This window comes from Uloborus diversus, chromosome 3 (assembly GCF_026930045.1).
Source record: "Uloborus diversus isolate 005 chromosome 3, Udiv.v.3.1, whole genome shotgun sequence".
NCBI classification, from domain to species: Eukaryota; Metazoa; Arthropoda; class Arachnida; order Araneae; family Uloboridae; genus Uloborus; species Uloborus diversus.
The window spans coordinates 140,929,879-140,953,327 of record NC_072733.1 but is presented as its reverse complement, the minus strand read 5'-3'; the positions used below and the strand labels follow the sequence as shown (position 1 = coordinate 140,953,327).

The 23,449-nt window shown below is 32.9% G+C and overlaps 1 protein-coding gene across 1 annotated transcript in view; it reads left to right on the top strand.

The window, feature by feature from the left end:
• Positions 1-23,449, top strand: part of LOC129218276 (receptor expression-enhancing protein 1-like) — a 61,399-nt gene that overhangs the window by 22,912 nt on the left and 15,038 nt on the right. The window contains exons 3-5 of the mRNA XM_054852507.1: positions 103-182; positions 15,446-15,566; positions 19,778-19,891. Coding sequence (XP_054708482.1) covers positions 103-182; positions 15,446-15,566; positions 19,778-19,891 — 315 coding nt within the window. The remainder of the gene's footprint in view (positions 1-102; positions 183-15,445; positions 15,567-19,777; positions 19,892-23,449) is intronic.

Sequence of the window (23,449 nt, the reverse complement as noted above, 5' to 3'; positions counted from 1 at the left end):
GAGGTAGTCTTACAAAAAGTAAAATAAAATTCATAGATGTAACTAAATTAATTTTAAATTAAGAACCTATTAACACTTAAAATAAACTATTTACCTCTATAGGTTAAGTGGATGATGTACTGGATTATATTTGCTCTTTTTACATGTATAGAAACTTTTGCTGATATTCTAGTGTCGTTTTGGTAAGTTTGAATTTCCATTTAGTTTTCCTCATTGATTGAATATTTTGTACAATCTGTACAAGTATAAAATGTTATGTATTATTTATAAAAAAGAAAAAAAAAAAGAACCAAGTACATAATAAATACTGCAACATATTGACTGTCAACTACAGTGAAATTCCCTTTACAACAAATACCAATACAACAGAATATCAGTTTCAGTGAAATAAATTTTCAGTCCTAACTTAACTACTCTTAAGATGCTTGAATTCCATTACCAGGAGATTTTCCTTACAATGAATAAAATAAGCGGTCCCTTGAAGTTTGTTGTAATGGGATTTCACTGTATAAGTTTTTTTTTTTTTGGATTTAAACTTTTCAAAACCACCAATGAATTTTCCTGTTGAGAAAAGGTTGAGATTAAGGTTTTTTTTACAGTTGAAATTCTCTTAATCTCTTCTAATGCAGTTGCAGAGGATTTAGGATAAACTCAAATGTGGCAACATTTTTTATGTTTAAGAGTGGACAAGGGTTGCAGCGAGTGTGGGGTTTGTGTGTTCACCCGAAAGGTTACATTTATGCAGTTAAATGTGTTGCATTCACATTTTTCGTGTTTTTGTTTAAGAAAATACATATTTGTTCTTTACTGGAAAGGAACCAATGTATCTTTAATACCTTTCAACTAAAAGTAAAAGTAAGCCTGTTTATGGTTTTCAATTTACTGAATTTTAGAACATTTGTACAGTTTTAGTGAATTAAAAAATATTGAGAGGTGGAAAATCTGTGCCCATATTTGCTAAACCCAAGTCTTGTCATCCTGATACCAAAGGAAAAAAAATCCCATTTATCTGCCAAACTATTGAATAGCACAATATATTATCAGCAATAATTTTCTCTTTTCCTAAACTTCTACACCTTTCACATTTCTACCTGCTCTACTCTCCCATATGGAATTTTGTAAATGTTTTTTGAGGAATTAGGAATAAAAATAGGAAGATAGATAGTTACAAAATGCAATTTCTTTTTTTTTTTCACCTGCTGCAGAATTTATCAAGGATAAAATCTTTGGTTCGGTTCCAAAAGGATTTGAATTGTAATATAAATTTTGTCTGTTATAAAGATATCAAACCATTTGAAACCTGTGACTCAGTTGCACAGGGAGGGGGAGGGGGGTAAGAACACCTCCCTTATACTTTGGTTTTAATATTATTGCTAATCCTTGAACAGCAGTTTATACACATATGAGGACTATTTTGATCGAAAAAACCTTTATTTTAAATATTCCCATATTTTATTTCATATGAATTTCCTCTCTCCCCCCCTTTCAGCTAGGAATTAAATTCACAAACAAATGGGTCTGGGAGGTCATTCCAAGCATTTTCTACCTTCGAGTTCGAAACGTTACATCAGAGCCGATCACGTGACGAGAAATCTCGCAAAGTGGAATTCTGAGATAAAAAAATTCTTATCACGATGTGGCGACGAGTCCAAGTTCCAGCCGCGATGGGGGAGGAAGAGTTTTTCGCCGGTTTTGGCGGCGCGGGGGGAGGGGAGGAGGCACGTGATTTCTTCCAACCAATGGTCTTTAGGCGCAGATACTTTTTGTTTTGCTCCATCCGTGCAAGATAAGGCGCGAATTTTGACGATTGGCACGCTAATGGCTCATACTTCAAAGAATACGTTTTACGTTGCAAAGAATCACATCGAAATAATTTTAGATTTTCTAGAAGCAAATCCAGAATTCATAAAAATAAATTCACCGAAAATTTTACAAAATAGTACACAAAGGAAAAATGAGCCGAGGGCTAAAGGTAAGTCATATTTTATGCATACGAGTATTTCAGTATTACAGTGTCTAAAACAAAAATTGAAGAGAGGAAAAAAGCCAATACATATATGAGAAAAAAAAAATAACCGTACATTTTGTTGATTTATAATATAAAACCATCTATAATAGTAAGAACGTCTTGTATGAAATATATTTTTCCCGAGAAACTATAATCCAAATAATGATAATAATAATAACTTTAGAAAAAATCATGATATCAAAAAAAAAAAAAAATCCTAACTGTCATAAATGCAGACGAATATTAATAGTCCGTAATCGGGGATTGTATATTATGTTGTTGTCGTGTCTCGTGTCGAATGCGAAAGGTTTAGCTGCATCCAAAAGTCTTGATGAAAAAATCTGGTAATTCAAATTGAATATAAAACACTAAAATGCAGGGGGGGGGGGCTAGGTTATGGCGCTGACTGCGCTATTGAAATTTTTAGGGGATGGTGGTGGTGTTTTGAGGGGTATTTGTTTATTGGGGGGGGGGGCTCTTGCTTTTGTAGGGGGGAGTCTTTGCGATATTTGGGGGGAGGGGCACCCCTGCAACATGTAAAAGGTTTGTTGGGCTAATTGAGCTTTTGGGGATGAGAGCAGTCATAACAGAGTATACAATCTTCCATATTAGGATTGGTAATGTAAAAACCAACCTTTCCCCCCGTTCAGTTGTAACTTGTAATTATAGCAACAATATCAGTATCAAAGACATATTCTAGTTTTTTTCTCTTTTTCTTTAAAATTATAATTTAATAAGCATATGCTTAAATAAAAAGTTTTATTTCTTCATTATTCCTTATTTATTTATCCATTTTTTCTAGGTATTGTTTTCCAAGACCCAATCTTAAGATATCTTCAAAACAGTACTTTTTTAGATTTCCTTTTCAAAACAAGCAACTTGTAACTATGATTACATAATTTCATCTTTATCTTCAAGATTAAAAAGTCAAAACAGCAATCTTGGTTATAAGAGCAGTTTAAAATGAATAAATACTCTGCTTCTGTAAATGTATATTGAAAAATATTCGTAAAGGGAGTAATATTTTTTAATCATCGTTTCACTTCAGCTGATAAAGAACTTTAAACGTTCAACCCAAAGGAAAGATTCTAAATTGAAGAAGAAATGAAAAAAGGAGCAATCGGGGCGAAATGGAAAATCAAATTTTGGAAACAATTTCCCAGAAATTACCAGGCTTTGTACTTTTTTGTAATTAGTTAATCAATATCAAATTTCAATAAAGAAAAAAAAAATCTTACAAATTAAATTCAATTGAAATTGAATAATGACAGTAGGTAACAAATAAAGAATTTAGGGGAAAAAAGGGGGAGGAGGATTTTACAGCAAAAGAAGACAGAAAAAAAATTACATTCGTCAGTGGTGTACCTAGCATGGGTGACAGACGGGGCGGTAATTTGTGATGTCACCGCCCCCCCCCCTTAAACGCAAAAAAAAAGGGGGATTGTATATTCTGTGTAAACTTCAAATTCATACAATTTTCAGAAACAAATAGTACTTTTGTGAAACAACTAAATTTTAAGTGGGATAATGTACAAAAGACAAATAAAAATTATGAACGCTTTTTATATAATTTGCCCTAGACGCATTTGTGCAGGCCGTCAAGCGGTCAAAACCAATAAAGGGGAGTAGAAAGTTCATCGCTCCTTAATTTTTTCAAATGCATTATTTCTTGAAAATGGAAGTCCCCCGATCCCCCCCCCCCCCCGCCCAACGTATTTCCTAAGTGATGGATTTGGTTAAAAGAAAATGAAATCCAGGGAAATAAACAACCTTAGCCGAGAATGCATTTTTATTCATAAACTGACATCTTTTGCATTGAAAAAAGAGCTCTTAATGTCTCCAAAACACGTGTCTGCAATTTAATTCGGATATTTGTGTATTATAATGTTGTGAAAGTGGGTTTAAGTCTTTTAAGCATTGAAAATTTGTTGTAAAGCGAGAAATGTTGCATATATACCTATTTTATGTTTGCAGTTATAACTCTCCCCCCCCCTCTCTACCCCCCTGCACCATTTTTGGGGTTGGCCCCATCCTAATTCGTTTTCTTCGTACCAATACCATTCCTTTTAGAAAAACCAACTCCCGTAGTTTTATTACGAAAATTTCGCCGAAAACCACTTTGCCCCCCCCCCCCCACCCCTTCTTCCCTGCAAAATGTTTTTGCAAAACTCCCGTTTTAGTGTCACAAAAATTGAACGGAAAACCACTTGCCCCTCAGTGCAATTATATGACCCCCCCCCTTTTCCCTGCACCATTTGCAGGGTTGGCAATATCCTAATTCGTTTTCCTCGTGCCAATACCTTTCAGAAAAACCAACTCCTGTAATTTTATCAAAAAAATTCCACTAAAAACCATTTGCACCCCCCCCCCTCTGCACCATGTTCGGTGTTCGCAACATTCAAATTAGTTTTTCTGAAATGTATTGGCAAGCGGAAAACTAACTCCCGTTTTTGCGGCACGAAAAACCACTCCCCCTGTACAGTTACGACCCTCCTTGCCCCCTGCACCATTTTCGGCGCCGGCAAAATCCTAATTCCTTATTTGTTATCCTCCTGCCAATAAATACCTGTCAGAAAACTTACTCCCGCAATTGTATCACAAATTGAATAGAAAACCACTTGCCCCCCCCGGGGCAGTTTTAACCCTCCCCCCTCCCCCTTCCTGAACCATTTCCAAAATTGGCATCATCCAAATTCGTTTTCCTCGATCCAATACCTTTCAGAAAAACAAACTCCCATAATTGTATCACAAAAATCGCACAATCTCACCTACTTCGCGGAAGTCGAGATTTCGCTCGCAAGTAAAGGCGCGAAAAGTCACTTTTTCCCCTTCTTTTGGAGCTTAGAATACGAACTTGCGAGATTTATACTGCGAGACTGCGATTTTCCTTAAAGCGCCATCTAGTGAGACGATCAGAACTAATCTCGCAAGGTGAATTTCGAGCTTGGAATAAGCACCCTGGCTTACTCCTTAAAATGAATGGTACAATATGATCTCCTAAAAACGACCTTTCACTTAAAGGATGATATTTATTTTACAGTTCTCCTTCTCTTTGTCGCTCTTTTTATTTCTTTATCAATTTATTTAATTTTTTATCTTTTGACCTTACTTTCATATTTTACACATTCAAAATCATAATTTTGTTTCATTTTCACCTGTGACCAATGACCGTACTATACTTGGAGATACTAGATTTCGATTTAGAATTAATGCACTAGTTCACGAAAGTTCATACTTTGTTTTTTTATTTTTGTAGCATTGAAAATGTTTTAGAAGGCAGTATAAATTTTTTTTGTAGATCAATTTGGCTAATTGAACGTCACCAGGGGTCTGGCCAGAGGATATTTGGGTCCGTTAACGGACCCTTCACAAAAATCCGATCAACCAAAACGGACCTTTCACAAAATCTCGATCAAACAAAACGGACCTTTCACAAAATCCCGATCAAACAAAACGGACCCTTCACAAAATTCTGATAAACAAGATCGGATCTGTCAAATTGTTTATTGAAAGAGCAAATCTGAAAGCAAAATAACGCATATTTCTGTGTATAAACCGATAATTTTTGGAACCTTTTTTTAAGTCAAATTAGAGGGATCAGCTTATACAAAATCGGCTAATTTTGGAGAAAAAAAAAATCGGCACTCTTGGGATGCTCCTGCAAGCAATAAATAATTGCTACTGCCAAATAAATATAATGGTTGTTTGTTTTATCACAGCTAATTATCAGCGGTGTTTTTGTAAACTTTTCTGAAAAGGCATTGGTAAGCACTTTTCTCCTCTCATGATTTAATAAACAATAATAATATATATCTGCGAAATGAACTTAGAACTGCAAAGGGATAGTAAGGGTGAGGAAAAAATATGATCGCTTCAGATAGTGTTACCAACTTCAAAATTATCACCACTTAGCGTCTGGCGTTGAACCTTTATAATGACTTGATTAGAAAATATTCTCATCATTTTGCCAGCTTGTCAATATTTGCGTTTTTACGGTGCGGTGCTATGTTTAATTGTTATTTTGGGAGAAAATTATATGGGTTTTGATTTTTCGATGCTGACAAGGATGATTAACTTTAAATAAACTCTTTTAATTACAGTTTTTTTTTCTTTAGATGTCTACATTTTGAAAAATGCAATCTTTTAACATCCGATATGAGAATCATATTTTGTTCTTCTTTCAAGCTAACTTCGCTTTATTAGGATTCAAATAAATGAAAAGTTTCTTTATTTCTGTTAGAACTCTCATTTCAAGTTTTTAAAGCAAAATTCCATTTTCTGTTATGAGTCAAAAATTAAAATGCTAAATAGATGGTTGATTTTATTTTATTTTTTGGGTCAACTGTGTCCACATATATTAATGATATGTTTATCATAGGACTCTAAAATGCAATTTTAAAATAATTTTATCAAAAATATTTCTTTCACAAGCCGTTTTTATACTTTTGATGCCTTCACTTTGAGAATTGCGATCTCTTTGCATCCGCTATGGGGATCCGATTTTTCGAATTTTTAATGATTATTACGCTTTGTTAAGAGGTAAGCAATTGAAATATCTTTTTATTTTTGTTAAAATCACGGGGAGTTTATAAGTTTTAAACGAAATTCTGTGCTTTTTAAGAGTGTCTTGGGTCAAAAAGTTGAATGCTGAACCCTATTCTGAATTTTATTTTATTTATTTATACTTTTGTTACAATTATTTTAAGTACTGTACAGAAATATATCTAGTATAATTTAACATAATGCAGAATGGTAGATAAATATTGATACTTGAAAGAGCGATGCTCCCCCCCCCCCCCCGCCAAATATCAGAAAAAAATCCAGAATGATTTTCTCGACGTAGAAGAGGAAAACACTCAACTTTAAGTTTAATTGATGCAGTTTGTGCCACCTCTAAATTCTAAAATTTCGTTTTAACAAAAAAAAAAAAAATTGCGAAATTTTTGTTTTTTCACAAAATTAATTCATTTTTCACAAAATTATTTGATGTTTCACAAAAAACGGACCCTGTGAAAAATCCTGGACAGACCCCTGGTCACATAGGGTAAGTGCTCCAGTAGTCGGCCAGTCTCCAGTAGTTGGCCACAAGGACATGTAACTGCTTATAGAATATGTACAGCTCAAAATCGGTACAATGTATTCCCACATTCCTTTATCTGTTCCCATTTATCATCCAATAACAGTGAAGTTGTAAGTACTTTTTTCTTCCCTCTACAAAGTAAAGGAAAAATTGTATTCAGAAAAAAATTTTTGACTGAAAAATAGGCCTTAATTTCCATTTTGCTCGCTTCCAAATGAATGTTGTTTTTTTTTTCTACTCGACCACACGTGGATATATGTCTAGAAACGTATAGACACCCAAAATTTTGACGATCCCTGAATTAATTACAATGAGTTTTCTTGTGATGTCTGTATGTACGTATGTATGTGCGTATGTATCTCGCATAACTCAAACACAGCATGTCCTAGAAAGTTGAAATTTGGTATGTAGACTCCTAGTGGGATCTAGTTATGCACCTCCCCTTTCAGTTGCATTGAGATGCTCCTAAGGGGGTCTTTTACACCTTTTTTTGGGGGGAGGGAATCATTGTTAATATCAATGCGAACTCAAGTGGTGTTATAATTTGGCAAACACTTGACAATATATCGCCAAGCTTTTGGTCTGTTGGGCTAAAGCCTTTATTTATAAATTCTTGGAGGGTTTCATCATAATTAAAATGCAAATTGTGACTTACCGTTTGTCATTCCAGGGAACCTTGCACGAACAAATCCATTCACATGTTTTCATTTTGAATCGGCTAAGTCCGGATCGGAAGTTTTTCCGAACTGTATTCTTAAGTGTTGTGATTGGATGCCTTGAATCGGCAATCTTTGGAATGTTTCCGATCAAGTACGCCGTTTGGGGCATAAGATAGCAGTTGAGATGTATAGCAACTGACTGACAGGTAAAAACAACATTAAATAATTAACAAGCTGTGTTTTTCTAATGTTGAGTTGTTTTTAGTCAATGCAAATTATGCTCTCATAACATTACCGCATGCCCGATCGGATCTGGCAGTAAATATGCCGAGCAAATTTCGCTGTCTCTGGTCACTTGTCCATCTCTTCATTTGTTTTGACACGCAGCTGTAGCGTGCCGTGGCCGCCAGATTAATGGCATGAAATGGGCCATTTTATCTTCCCGGTATTATTTGGGAACTTGATATAGCTGCTATAACCATGAGTTAAGATGCTGGAAGTTTTGAAATTTAATGTTTTGTTGCGTCCACCAAGTCATCTAATCATCGATGAGGAAATGTTTAAAGTGAAAGTCTAACATATGTACAAACCCGTGGATGATATCCGGTCGTTACGGAGTTCCTATCCTGTGATATGGGGTGTCTCACTGACGGTATGCCCGGAATGATACACAACATCCAAGCAAGTTTTGTTGGAGTTTCTATCACCATCCAGCACGGGATTGCGTCAATGGACGAATAGCTTCTCACTTTGGATACCGTGTGTTCGCGTTCCAAGTATCATCGATTCTATAATTGAACTTGTTTTCAAGTAAGGTAATGCACTAGTAATGGCCACAGTTAAGCATATTTTGTGTATTTTTTAAACTGTGGGTCAACAATATTAATTCCATTTTTAAAACTCAATGAGCGTATTATAGCCCAACTATTCCTTAATCGTCTCATTCTCTTAAAATGCCAGAATTTCATTTTTTTTTCAATTTTTTTATCCATTTTTTCCCAAACTTCAAATTTGATCCAATAGTGGCCACTCCAAAGTCTGAGATTTTCAGTAGTGGCCACATGCGTGAGTCAGTAGTGGCCATCTGACATCCTTTCCTTAGAATTTACATTACTTACTTTACATTCAAATAACTGATGAATAAAATTGATTCAATATGATAGTTACATTAAGTACCAATGTACAGTGAAATCCCATTACGACGAATACCAATACAACGAAATATTCGTATCAATGAAAGAACTTTTCAGTCCCGACTTCATTTCCATTGCACTACAGGAATTCCATTACAACGAAATTCCCGTTACAACGAGCAAATTTTGAGGTTCCTTGAAGCTCGTTATAACGGGATTTCCCTATATTAATCACATTTTTATAGTACATTTCTTTCTTCAAAATACCTAAGAACTTAGGATAAAAGAAAAAGTTTTTAGTAGAAAATTTGCATTTGTAATTTTTGTACGCTAATGTAAAAAATAAAGTAAAAGAAAATGTACGTACTTATATAAGTATTATGCATATAAACAATGCAAAGTATGAACTGAATAATTACTTTCTCTTCAAAATCATTCATCTTTACTACTAATAAAGCTGAAAGTCTCTCTGTCCGGAGGATGTCTGTAGGATGTCTGGATCTCTGTGACGCGCATAGCGCCTAGACCGTTAGGCCGATATTCATGAAATTTGGCACAAAGTTAGTTTGTAGCATGGGGGTGTGCACCTCAAAGCGATTTTTCGAAAATTCGATGTGGTTCTTTTTTTATTCAAATTTTAAGAACAAAAATATCATAAGATGGACGAGTAAATTACGAAATTTTTATAACGTGGAACCGTAACATGGGCACAAGTCAATTGGCGAGATACGAAATTATCATAATGTGGAACCATAACAAAGGTACAAGCCAATTGGCGAGAAAATTCACCATACATTATTTGTAAATATAGAGGCGAACTGAAAGACCTTATAATTTTTCTATTACGGGCAAAGCCGTGCGGGTACCACTAGTAATTAATAATAAGGTAAGCACAGCATTCAATGTAATTCTAGGACAATTTGTTTCCTACAACTTACGAAGGCACATCAATGGATATCGGATATTGGTAGCATAAGTTTTCAATACTACTAAAGGCAGGGTGTCCGCGCACCTGGAAAGTCATGGATTTCGGCTATGATCAAAAATGTTCATGGAAAGCCATAATTTTCTGCAAAAATTGTTCAAAAATCATGGAAATTGACTATTGGTCACGGATTTTGAGTTCAAGAACATGCATATTTATCGAATTCGACACAATAGATTAAACATAAACATCTTGACCATTTTTTACGTTGTTACTCGTCAATCCCAATTTTTCACACATTTCGAAATCTGATTGCATCCGCTTCTTTAATACTCGCTCGTTTTTCTTTTCTATGTGATTTTACCCCTTGGACATTTATAATTATGTATTTAGCATTATTTTTAACCCTCCTTATATGTCTCATTATGTAGTTGATGACTTTTAGACTTCTAGTTTTTGCCGATCGCATTCAATGCGAAAATTTTAACTCATTGATTCAAGAGACTTATAAAAATTATCATTAATTCTCAGTTGTGTCTTGAGTTAATAAAGATTTTAGAAAATAAAATCGGTCTGAAGAATTAATTACGGACGTTTTGAACATCGATAAAATACAGAAAAAAAGGAACTTTCAAAGGTAAATTCTTTAAAAAGTTCGTAAATGTTACATATTTCACAAATTCGGAAACTTTACAATATTTGTAACCTAATACTTTGGCGGTAAATATCTTGTCTTGTCTGGTAAATTAATTTTTAAGTACTTTAATTTAATATTTTACCTTTTTTCTGATTATTTATGTTATTTATTGTAACCATTATTGTTATTTGAGTAACCACTAAATTATTGCTAGTCACAGATATTTTAGAAAACTACTAGTAGTACAATGCTCGCATTTTGTTATTCGGTTTCGGTTCGTCCCCCTTCCCAAAAATTTGAATTTCGGGTGCCCCTGATTATTAGCATCATAAATAAATATGAATCAATAGATTATTAATTGCGAAACACATACTAACTGACAGGATTTACAGACTTCCAAGAAAAAAATGGTTCCTTAAACAAACTTTATAACTGAAAATTTTATACGTCATGGCTTTTACTAATTTTCCGGTGTGTGACTTACTTCTAATAAGAAAATCTGTATTTTCAAGAAATGATTTCTTAAGTCTAAGAAATTAAAAATTATCTGCTTTGGTTAGAAAAGGGATTACCTCGATCAAATATTAGGCCCTTCCCCCTCCAATTTTTTACCTGCTCAGCAGGCAAGTTGCAATCAGTTATAGTTGAATTTTTCTCCTCTGTATATTCTAGCGCGCCAAACTCCTGTTTTTTTTATTTTTAATTTTTTTTTATATATATTTTTTAACCAACAAGCTATTTATTTTTTCCCTCTGTGATGTGCGCCCCTAGGCTAGGGCCTAAGGGATGGCGTGATGATTAACTCTGACCTGTCTATACAAGAGGTAAACGCACTTAGCAGTCGCCACAGTGAAGCGTAATTTGTGGCTTTTTTAAACTGTGGGGCTACAACATTAATTAGTATATTTGAAACTTAATGAGCATATTATTGCCCTATTCTTCCTCAATCTTACCATTTTTTTTAAATGCCAGAATGTCAATTATTCAATTTTTTCTCAAACCTGAAATTTGATCCATCAGTGGCCATTGTACATGAGTCAGTACTCAGTAGTGGCCGTATTGTTGTTTAGAAATGGCCACCGGGTGGCCACTACTAGATCACACAATAATTTTACATTATAAATGAGGGAGGTTATTATGTTAAAGTATTACATCCTATTAAAAGGAAAATTGAGTTGATTTATGAAAAACCTTCCTGATTCAGTAGTGGCCACTCGGTGGCCACTTTTGAATTTCCTAACATTTTTGGTACCAGTAGTGGCCACATAAACTGTCAGCCAAGAAAACTACTATTTGGAGTTGAAAACGTTCCAAACATGATCTTTCACATTTCATAATGTTATTTTTTAGCATTGTTCTATTCATAATACAACACAATGTTTATATACCTCGTTACGGAGAAGCGTTAGAAGACAGCTGAAAAAACATCGACAATCCAGACGACCGTACTAAATAGTTGATAACAATTTTCCATGATGCTCTACCTACTCCTGCCTGAGCTCTACCTCCTGCAAGTTTGAATCCTCTCGGAGACCTGGAATCCTTATTTTTCACATATAAACCTTAAAGTGGCCACTACTGGTGCGTTTACCTTAGCAGTCAGACTTTATATTATTCCAGCATAGTAAGACTTTTGCACCTCATATTTTTGTAGTTTTTGCCTTTGCGATGATTGGATCAAATTTCATAACCTTTTTTGAGCTTAACACTTTTTACTGTTTACTAAAGTTGAACGTATTTATCTAATAAATTGTTTTGTTTGTTAAACATGATTCATGTTTTACTTCCTCCCGGCAGATCACTACCTCAATTAAGTTATTATTATGTTGCCTGTTGTTTTAGCTTAGCTCCAGGCTATTAGTAACTTACTTAACTAAACCAACATGGTCGGCAAGTTTTTTCGCCAACTTGGCGAGAAAAAAATTTGACTTTTTAAAAAAAAATTTCGTTTTAGTTTGGCCACTATTGGCGATATTTAGAGAGTTAACCATTGAATTGCATTAAAATGTCCGATATTCGGAAAATTAATTTGTATAAAACGTTTTTTCGCTTCAGTTTGCAACAAACTTGGGGCAAAAATATTTAAAGTGTTTTTTTGCTTACTTCAAGGCACTACTATTATCATTTAATTGGCGTGAAAAGAAGTCATGCGATGTACACATCAGCTCGTTGTTAATTAGTAATGAGTCATTTTATTTTAAATGCTGTGTCTATCATCCTAGTTGGTGATTATGCTTATTTTTTTGTTAAGAAGACACATCATCTTTAAACATTCAGTACCCTTCTCTTTTTCGTTCTACTGTAAATTTGCTTTTTCTTATGTTTTAATAAATTGTATAACGTAACGTTTCAATTAAAAAATAATTTTTTCCCTAGACTCAATTATTTTTAGATGGTTGGCCGACCACTGGGTACTGAATTCTTATGCATTTCCAATAGTCGGCCATGGCAGATTGACCACTGGTTCTTTACTGTTTGGTTGATCTACCCAGTAGTTGACTACATACTTTATATGATTTTTTTAATGTTCATCAAATAGTAATTAAAATAAAGTATTGTCGCAGTGGCAATTTAGCTGTTTTGAGTAAAAATTTCCTTTCTAATGTCATTTCTTCAAAAGAAAATGAAAATTTTGTGTCTTATTTTTTTGACAAAAAGAGTCGTTTTATCATTTTGCTGCTTCTAATGTTGATTTTAGTTTAAAATTCTCAAAACAAGGTTGAAAACAGGTTGTAAATTCAGTCCGTCGTTGTGTTTAGAATATAAGTTCTAATACTCAACTTGTCATTACCACATGGTAACTTATCGTTTTTTTTTTAAATCGAATCATGATGCGTTGATGAAATTGATGAAACAAACGATGTAATTGCAGTTAGTATTTAATCGTCAATAAATAAACATTACCATTTTAAGGAAATTAAACTATTTGCTTCACAAAGGTGCAAGAAACCTGTCTTCTATTAAGACTACCACTTTTTAGTGCTGCTTCTAACCAAATTCGGTTTTCTTCACAAGGAAATCCAAATGTACTTTTTGTTTAAAATTATGCTGAATTTGTTTTAAAATAACATGATTTCAAAGTTGCATTCCGTTGCTACCCACTCCATTTTAGTTTATTCATTGCTTATTAATGTTCTTGTTGTAAGCTGTAAGATTATTTTCGTGACGTCCCCCATTTCTCAATTTCACTTACCCACATACAGGCCCGTCATTTGGCCAATCAGGGGGGGGGAGACAATTGACCCACTGTACTTTCAAAACATAATTTAAATTTGCATTTTTGACGCTTCCCCCCCTCCCAAAAATGAAAATACAGACCGGCCAACACAATTTCTCTTACTCCAGTTTGTTCACAACAAAAGTACCTTTTTTTTTAAATAATTGTTTTAGATGTGCCAACTATTGCCAATCTTTTAAGTGCTTTACGAACAGATTTTTACTTGTTTTGTTTAGAGGTAAAATTGTTTCCAAAAGTACAATATTAATTTTATGTTCCATATGTTGAAGTTTCATTCTAATGAACATGGACCAGTCAAGTGTCAATCATATCGATCATTAAGTCACTCTTTATCGATTACGAATTCTATGAACTCTTTTACTGAGTCCTTATTTTAGCATACACAGTTAATACAGAAACTTTTTGCGCCAGGAGAGGGGGGGGGATTTATGTTCTCATGTTCTCAAAATTCCATTCCCCTAAAACCCAGGTCTTTTCCATTCTTTAATTTCTATTTTTGCAGTATATGATACTACTTTAGTAAGTGATGTAGAAGAAAAATAATAAAAAATGTATTGCATGTGATGCACATCCAAACTGGTTGTGAAGTGAAAAAAAAAATATAAACATAAATGTTACAAAGACATCAAAAATGCAGAATTATTTTGTAATTAGTAGAAAAATTAATTTTGTAAGGACAAGTTAAGCATTAAATTTTGTTTGAATTTATTCACTCATACCCCATAAGAGAGTAATGAAAATAAAACGGCCCACTACTGGGCTCATACATGGCTGAGCACTGGATGTCTATGGCCGACTACTGGAGCATTTTCTCCTATTAACGATAAGTTAGCTTTAAAATATGTTTTTTTTTTTCCGAAACAGTTTAGAAAATCATGATCAGAAAGGTAAACCCTAAAGTTTTACAATGTTTTTTTTTTGTTGTGTTGATTGCTGAAATGTATAGGTTAACAAGAAACAGAAATCGCTCTCTTAAATGGCTGACTACTTGAGCCTTTACCCTAGTTTGTGAGTATCTCTTGCAGGGACTCCTGCAACTTTTTAAAATTAACAATGTCATTCAAATGCCCAAGTCCAATGCATGGGTAAAAATATAAATGATCCTCCTATGAACAAATCGTTAAAAAGAACAACATTTCCTATCTCTACTTTCAGCAATCTCATGTTTAAATTGCAATACAAGTTTTTTAATCAATTATTAGCCTCGTTTAAAGTTATGGTGCCACTTTTTTTAACTTTGAGCCATTTCAGAAATGTGATGTAAAGTAACTACATTAAAAAAAAAAGCTGTGAAACATTAATTCAGAAAAATAAATTTCCAAATGTTTCAAAGTTTTTGATTTTTATTTCACAAGATTTACAAAATTTGATATTACAAGGAATATTGCAGTGTATTAACAGAGATTTCAGCAGCATCAGAAATAGCATCCAAACAATAACTTCAGAATTAAATACAATTAGTGGTGTACTGAACTGTGAACTTATTTTTTTACACAAAGAATTGAAATCTGAATTTATAACCTTGCTGGCATTGTGCAGCACTGGTCCTTCTAGTTTTTTTTTAAAGATAAAAATGCAAAAAAAAAAAAAGGTTGTAAAATTAATCTACAGGGCTCAAAGTTACCTCAGATGATCATAGATTATTTGGATAATTAGAATGTCAATTTTTAAATAATAATGTGAAATAATACCTGATACTTAAACTTTAAGAAGTTTAGTTGATGATGTTTCAAATATTTTATGTAAAAAAAACATTTATTTATAGGCTTCCATTTTACTATGAAATGAAAATATTATTTGTACTTTGGATGCTTTCTCCAGCTACTAGAGGTTCAAGTGTTTTATATCGACGTTTTGTTCATCCTCAGCTAACTAAACATGAAAAGGTAGTGATTCATAGTGTTTTCTCCTTTTTTAAATGTTTTTAATATGTCTTTTGAAAAATTAGTTTGTATTGTTATTAGCTACTGCAATAGTTTTGTTACTTTATTCTCAATGCATCTTTTTATATAGACGAGTGTTTCATTAAATGTGGATTACCATTGCCAATCAGTTTTCTGTAGGTCACGAGAAACAAGTAATGTATGTAGAATTATAATGGATATTAGGGTGGATCACCGTCCTATGGTTAAAAAAAAAAAAAAAAAAACATTTCCATTGGGCAGGGCAAGAAAAAGGTGCCAAATAAGGTTTTAAAATTATACATAAAATTTCATTCGATTAGGAAATCATTTTCTGCGTCAGGATTGATTTTGAAAAACACATATTTAAGGAAAAAAAATCTATTTTTATTGAAAAATTGAAAAACAAAATTACAAATATTTTCACATTATATATAACAATTTATGGTTGTCCTTAAAAATACTCATCTTTACATAGCGTGAAAATCCTTCTTACTATCAAATTTCGGCATAAATTTCTGCCACTTCACTTGATTCTTTATAAAGCCTTCTCTTTCAAATTTTTTGCACAATGTAGCAGAAACTTCTGTCAGTTTTAACTGCCCTTTCAACAGCCTGTGTGTGACATCGCAGGCATAGTAAAAACAGCTCTTTTCTTCCTGAAACAAACAGTTGAATGTCTTCGCCAGAGATTGATTTCAGTACTGTTGGATCAGACACATTTTTGCAGTCAGTGAGATCAATATAAGATACTACATCAAAATTAACAACAGGAATTCGAAAAAGTCGTTGTCAATTTTGCTGAACAGTACGTGCTTCTAAAATTAACAGGCTGCCAGTTCACAAACTTGCTATTCCGAATCTGTCAGCATTGCAATCAATAAATTTTCAGGGTGTGCAAAATAACTGTTTCTTTGGATTACGGGATCTATTTTGGCCTTCAACTCAGTTGATAGATATCTAGTTGCAGTGTTGAGTTTGAACAAGTGCTGAGCCCCATCTTTACGGAAAGGGCAACGTTTAATGGTAAACCAGATTGGAGCGTAAGCTTTGACAGCATATGTAGCAAGGACTACTAAATTTTCAGATGGAGATTCCACTGAAACATACAAACGCAGAATACGATTAGCACGAGTTAGCCATCGAGCATGAGACTACTTGCCAGGCAACTTGTATATCAGTTTATCAGAAAATATGCCTGTTGAAACTGCCGAGATTATTCTGTGCAAATATGTTTGATCTGTGCTAATGTCTTGAACCAGAAACTCTGATCAGTCTGCTGAGATAGGTGTAAACCCCACAATGGGCATTTTTTCACAAATTTCTAGATCTTTGCTGATTGTTCCTGAAAATGTCTTGGGTCCCGCTGTGTTGCCATCGATATGTAAAAACAAGTGACTAAAGGGCAATTCATTCATGTGCAGTAGGCATATAAGCCACTGTAATGGTTTATTTAAACATTTTCTAAGTAAACATATCACACCTCCATTTTTATTGACGTTCACGTTAGTTCCATCACATCTGACTGCCATCAAAGACTTCATAGGTATTTCTGATTCCAAAAAGAAATTAGTGATTTCTCACTCTATACATTTAGATGTTCCAGAAGTGTGTGCAATGTATCCCAAGAACTTAGACTCTGGTTCCATAATGAGTGAAATATGTTCTTCAATAATGCTTTTTCTGTACAGTATACCATTCTTTTCTAATTTAATTTAAGTTTTATCTTCCTATCCATCGAAATATAAATTTTGTATTTGTACGACTTTATCTTTTGCCAGAGCAGATTTTCGTGCTATATTTCGCTTCCGATGAAGCATGTTTTTATCAATAATTTCTGAAGTGGTGGAGTAAAGAGCTGCTGAAGCAATAGCTGATCCAGCCCTGTCAGATACTCTGTATCTGTCACATGTCCGGGAAAGCAAATTAAAGTCTACCTTTTTATTTGTAGCAGTTAATCTGTTAATGTTTGTAAAACTAACACACCTTTCTTTTATATATATATATATATATATATAAAGTTATGTAGTGGAATGTGGGGGAAAGGGGAAATACAAGGGCTATTCAGAAAGTAAGGAACATTTTGGAATAAAAAAAAACTTAAGATCAAGAATTTTTTTAAAAATATGTGTTTGAAAAAGCGACTAAAAATCTGCTTTTCTACACAGTCATCACACAAATTGAGGCATTTATCACAGTGGTGAACAAGCTTTAAATTTTTTTCGTTGTAGACATCTGCTGCCAGCAATCTCAGCCACTCAGCAGTGGGCACCCAAAGTCCGTCATAGTTCTCATCAAAGCCCTATTCTGCTAGTTAGTGTTTCATTCTTGGAAACAAGTGAAAACCACTATCTGCAAGATGGTGACTATAGGGCGGATGGGAAAAACCTCTCTTCATCAACCTCCCTTCATCCTGAACGTTAGTTCAGCCATTTTAAAACTGAATGCACAATTTTCGGACGGAACCTTTGTTCATTACATTGTTTTCGTATACTCCATGCACTTGCCGATTCATTTCTATAAGTTTAGGTTTTTTTACCTCACAGCTCTCGGGTTTTTCAACTGCAGCACTAATTTTAAATTTGATTATTGAAAAAATGGGCAGTGCAAAGATGTTCCTGTTATGATGGTTGAATAAAAACTAAGATGCTGAGAACGCAGTCACCAAAATATACATAATCAGTGCACTCCTATTGCGTGAGACGGAAACATTCTTTTTATTTTTGAATAGCCCTCGGAGTTAAAGTAACTTACCTTTGTCAATATCAACAAATTATATATTTGTTTTGAAAATTACTGTACATAAAAAACACTGTATTTTAAAATGAAATTGCATGGAAACAATTTTTTTTTCATTTTTAACAGTAAATTTGTATTTTCAAAAGAAAAAAAAAAGTGAAAAAATTCCAAATTTTCTTTGTATGGGACTAAATGAAGAATAAAATTATTTTTACAATAAACAGTTTCTACTTGATTGTTAAAATTATTTTTTGTCAAAAAAAAAAAAAAAAAAAAAGAGTAAATAAAAGATTGAATGAATAAAACAATGAGTGAAACAATAAATGAATAAATAAGTAAATAAATAAATTAATGTATGAGAAAAATAAAATTGTGAGTAAATAAATAAAATAAGTGAAATGAATAAACACATAAAAGTGATTTATTAAATGACTGAAAAATTAAACAACATGAACTATTTCATTTTGCTCTGCATGTATCTGCCAAACTGTCTTAAACATTTAAAATCAAAGTCTGACTAATATTAACTAAACAAGTACTGCGCTGGATATTAGTAGTTCTCGATTGAAGCTTAAAAAATTAAATACAAAAGCTGGTTCATTTTATTACAACAAAAATTATTTTTGCTAAACCACCAAATATCACAGCATGTGTATCAAATTTTGAAAATAACTTTTTTCATTGTATACCTTGATCTTTAGAGCTATCATTTTTTTTCCGGAATCAATGGTATCTTTAAGAACATGTATAAAATATGTCTAGATAGATGGCGCTGCAAAGTGAAAACTGAAAATATTTTACCAATTACTGTGCCCTGCTACTTTACTTTAACCATACCATGTGCTGCTCAGAAAAAAAAAAGTTTTTCAGCTTTCAGCATTGGAAAAAGTAAGTAAGATTCTTTTTAAGTGTCTTCACTTACTTTTCATGATTTTTTGGGTTTTCTTCTTTTTTATCAATTAAATAACAACTAAAATGTAGGGGAATGTGGAGCAAATTGAGATGGTGGGAGGAATAAGTTGGTAAAATATTTTTTTTTTTCTGTTTGATGCATCACCTATATAGCAATATTTTAACTAAGTCATTACACATTTAGTTGATTTCAATCAAGAAATAATAACTCCGAAAACCATGGTAATGTAAGCCCTTTTTAATTTTTGATACTGATAGTGTAACATTTTTTGTTGTATCAAAAATATTCTTTTTGCTATGAAATGATAAAGCTCATTGTTATTAACATTTTTAATACTGATTTACTGATGTTCAGTACAGTATTTATTTAATGGTATGAATGTTTTGGTTCTAAGTGCACATGTCTATGCAGTTTTAAGTTGATGAAAATAAAATTAAAAGAGAAAAATAGTCCTATTATTGTTTTTTATTTTTACTGTCTCTGTTTCATCAATGATATTTAAACAATTCAACTGCATTAATATTTTAAACAATATTTTTTAAAGGAAATTGATGATTACATTGCAAAAGCTAGAGATCAAGGTTATAATACTGTTCTGCAGCTGGGGACCAAGGGCTTAAGTTATGCTACTGCTGTTGTGATGCAAACTGCTTTAAAGGTAACTTTACTAGGCATAACCAAAAGTTTTTTCTAACATTTTTATGCATTTAACAGTATTTTTATCTGAAAGAAATTGAGGTTTGAAATTGTGCATCCTGATAACTTTTTGAGGGGTTTTTTTTTTGGTCAGTTTTACATTTATGGATTACATTTGATACTTTTTCTGTGGAGCAGTGGTCAGCAATTAGTTGAAATGGCAGTCTATTTCAATAATCTTAAAATTGTGGCAGTCCAGTTGGTAGATATTCAAACTTCACTCACACAATGGCTGTTGTCGGTACAATTCTTCTTTTTTTTGAACATGATTCTATAATGGGTGTAATATTTATTACTGTGCTTTAATGCAATTTGTATTATTGACAAAAATACTGCATTGCTGTTTCTCAGGGCTAGGATGATTAACAGTGAAAACAGCTCACTGCAACCGCCTCAGCATTTAATTTAGCATTTATCCCCAACTAACATAAGATAGTTCCCTGAGTCAGAGGAGCCATCCTCTCCTCTGATTAGCATATCCATTCCTTCTTATTATTTTTCTTTCAAATTCTTTATCATGTTCAACATTAAATATTGTAAAAAATATTATATTGGGACTGCAGGAATGCCATATCAGTTAATATGTCCATGTTCATTGATTTCTTTATGAACCTCAATAAAAAAATATCTTGGTGGATAGCATTTCAAGCAAGCAAGATTCTTTTTCTTTGATGTCCTTTTTTTTTCTCATCTTCTTTTGTTTCTCTTCATAAGGGATAAAAAATTAGCTCTGCCTGCTAAGAGTTTATTTAGTGCCCACAACGCAACTTATGTTTTTACTGCCATTTTAAATCATAGTGTTTTTTGTCTGTTAAAATGTAAGTATTTGAATATAATATTAAGGATATTGCTGGTATTTTTTTTATCTTTCTCATTTATGTGAAAATTTTTATTTTGTGGCAGTATTAGAAACCAAAGAAAGAAATTAGTTGCATGTTAATGAAGCACTTAGAGTTACTAAAATATTCCTGAAGCAACCTATATCATACATGGAGGTAGGAGTACAAGAGAAACAGGGCTTATCTCCCAGCATTGTTGCACCTGAAACAATTGGGGAGTGCCAGTCATGTTAGTTAGATCATTAAAAGGAAAGACTTCAATATTGCGTATGAAAATTTTCTTTATTGTACTCTTTTTGCTTAAAATGATGATATGACTGCATTTACTTTATATCTAGGAAAGTATAACATATTGCCCAAAACAATTTTGTTTCATTTTTAGCTTTAGAATTCAAAATAATTACAGAAATTCTTTTTGTTTAAATTATGGAGTTCGGTAATTATAGTGCATGGAATTTTTAAAATTATTTATGAAAAGTTGCACTTATTTGACATACTTAAATTATTACAATAAGATCTCAAGTTTTGATATGTTATAATAGATTTTTCAAAGATGATATGTTATATTAGATTTTGGGCACATTTCTTTCTGATTTTCATAATATGGTTAAATATTAAGCCCATGTATCCATTAGAAAAAATTAGAAAAATTGCCACGGTTTCTGGTAAACAAAGATTAGCTTGAGTTAAATTTTTGCTAATTTTACCCTGTCCCAAAATATTAATATATTAAAGCCAAAACATTTCTGAGCGCTAAAAGCTTTAAATAGCAAAAATGTACCAATTTTAAGGAAATAGTGACCAGTGAATGACAATGCCGCACTCTCATTTAAATTTATCTAATATAGCGAATGCTGAAACCCATCATTTATAGTAGTTTTAACTAATGTAGAGGCATTAATATCAGAATTTGTATTAATTTTTGCGTGCATTTATCTTACCAGATTATATAAAGTAAGCAAAAAAAAAAAAAGAATAAATAAATAAATGCAGTTGAAATAACTACGAACATTGCTAAGTTTCTGGTTAATATAGATTTGTGTAACCGTTAATTTTTAAATAAGTTTACCCTGAAAATATTAATTTGCGGGGTATATGCTGCAAGCTAGGGTTGACTGAGTCGGTAAACAACCTAAGCAGTATTATTAGATAGCAAAAAAAAAAAAAAAAAAAGACTGTTTTGATTTTAAAAGCTATTGCTATACACTTTATATATGTTCTAATTTCAAACATCATAAAAAATACAAGTTAAAACCATATTTTGTAATTTTCTATGTGGTCTAGAATTTTTGGGGACCTTATAGGCTGAATGTTAAATCAGGCCCTGAAAGAAATTGTGCCTTATTCCCACTGAATTCTATGTTAGAAGAGATTACACAGCACACAGGGCATAAGGAGAGGGCCATGGGGCTATAACCCCCCTTCCTAAACTGTCAACATTATTATACATTCATAATGACCCTCCAGTATGTGATCATAATTTAATAATTGTTTGGAAAATGATAGATGTAGAACATCATACAAATATATTATCATAAATCGTGGGTTAACAACATGAACAAATTTTCATATTGATATCAAGAAAATTAAAAATTTGGTTAGTATGATGAATTTTTTTGAGCTACAATGGTGAATTTTTTTTTTCTTCTGCCATCACTAAAGTTTTTATCTACAGGGGGGAAAAATGATTTTATTGAATCTTTTGTGACTTTGTTGGTTATTGGCAATAAAAAAGCTTCAATTTTATTCTCATAATACCAGGTGTCCGAGAAAGATCCGTACAACTTCAAAAATTTATTGAAAAAGAAACAATAGGGTTACAACAAAACTAATTAGTACATTAGATAGAATAACTTAAAAAGTTTTTTTCCTATAACTTAAGTTATTGCCTTAGGAAATTTCTACATGAGACCCTTTCGTAGCACGAACAATATCAAGACGATAATCCAATTCCATCAACGACTGTTTCAGCATGCTAACATCAACAGTAGCTACAGCTGTTTGGATGTTTTGCTTTAATTCTTCGAGACTGTTAACTTGTGTTCTGTATACAGTATCTTTAACAAAACCCCAAGAGAAAAAATCCAGTGCTGTTAGGTCAGGAGACCGGAGTGGCCATGCAATGGGACCATCCCTGCCAATCCAAGGCTGTGGAAATGAATTATTCAGCGATATTGTTTTGATAAACCACGCAACACATTGAGCTTTCTTCACGCGATCCGCCATTGAAATAACTAAAATGCTTTAATATTCCTTTGCGTGACATGTTGCACCATCTATGGGCAGAAACATACTGCAGAAAAAAAACTTTTTGAGCTATTCTATCTAATGTTCTGATTAGTTTCGCTGTAACCCTATTGTTTCTTTTTCAATAAATTTTTGAAGTTATACGGATCTTTCTCGGACACCCTGTATTATAGAAGGCTTAAGTGGGTATGTTGCTAAATGAAAACATGATGGGCATTTAAAAGTCAATATCTTTGGGACTAGATTATTAAAAAAAGTCCTTTTTAAGAAGTATAGTCAGGGCCCCTTTTTAGTTTGATGGCTGCCCCCTCCCTCCCCATAAAACTTTCAAGATTTGTACTACTGATTCGTAGCCGAGCTCCTAGTTTTCAACTAGGGTGACATGCTCTGAAGATAGCATAATCAAAAAAACTCAAGTCTTATGTGGACTAAAA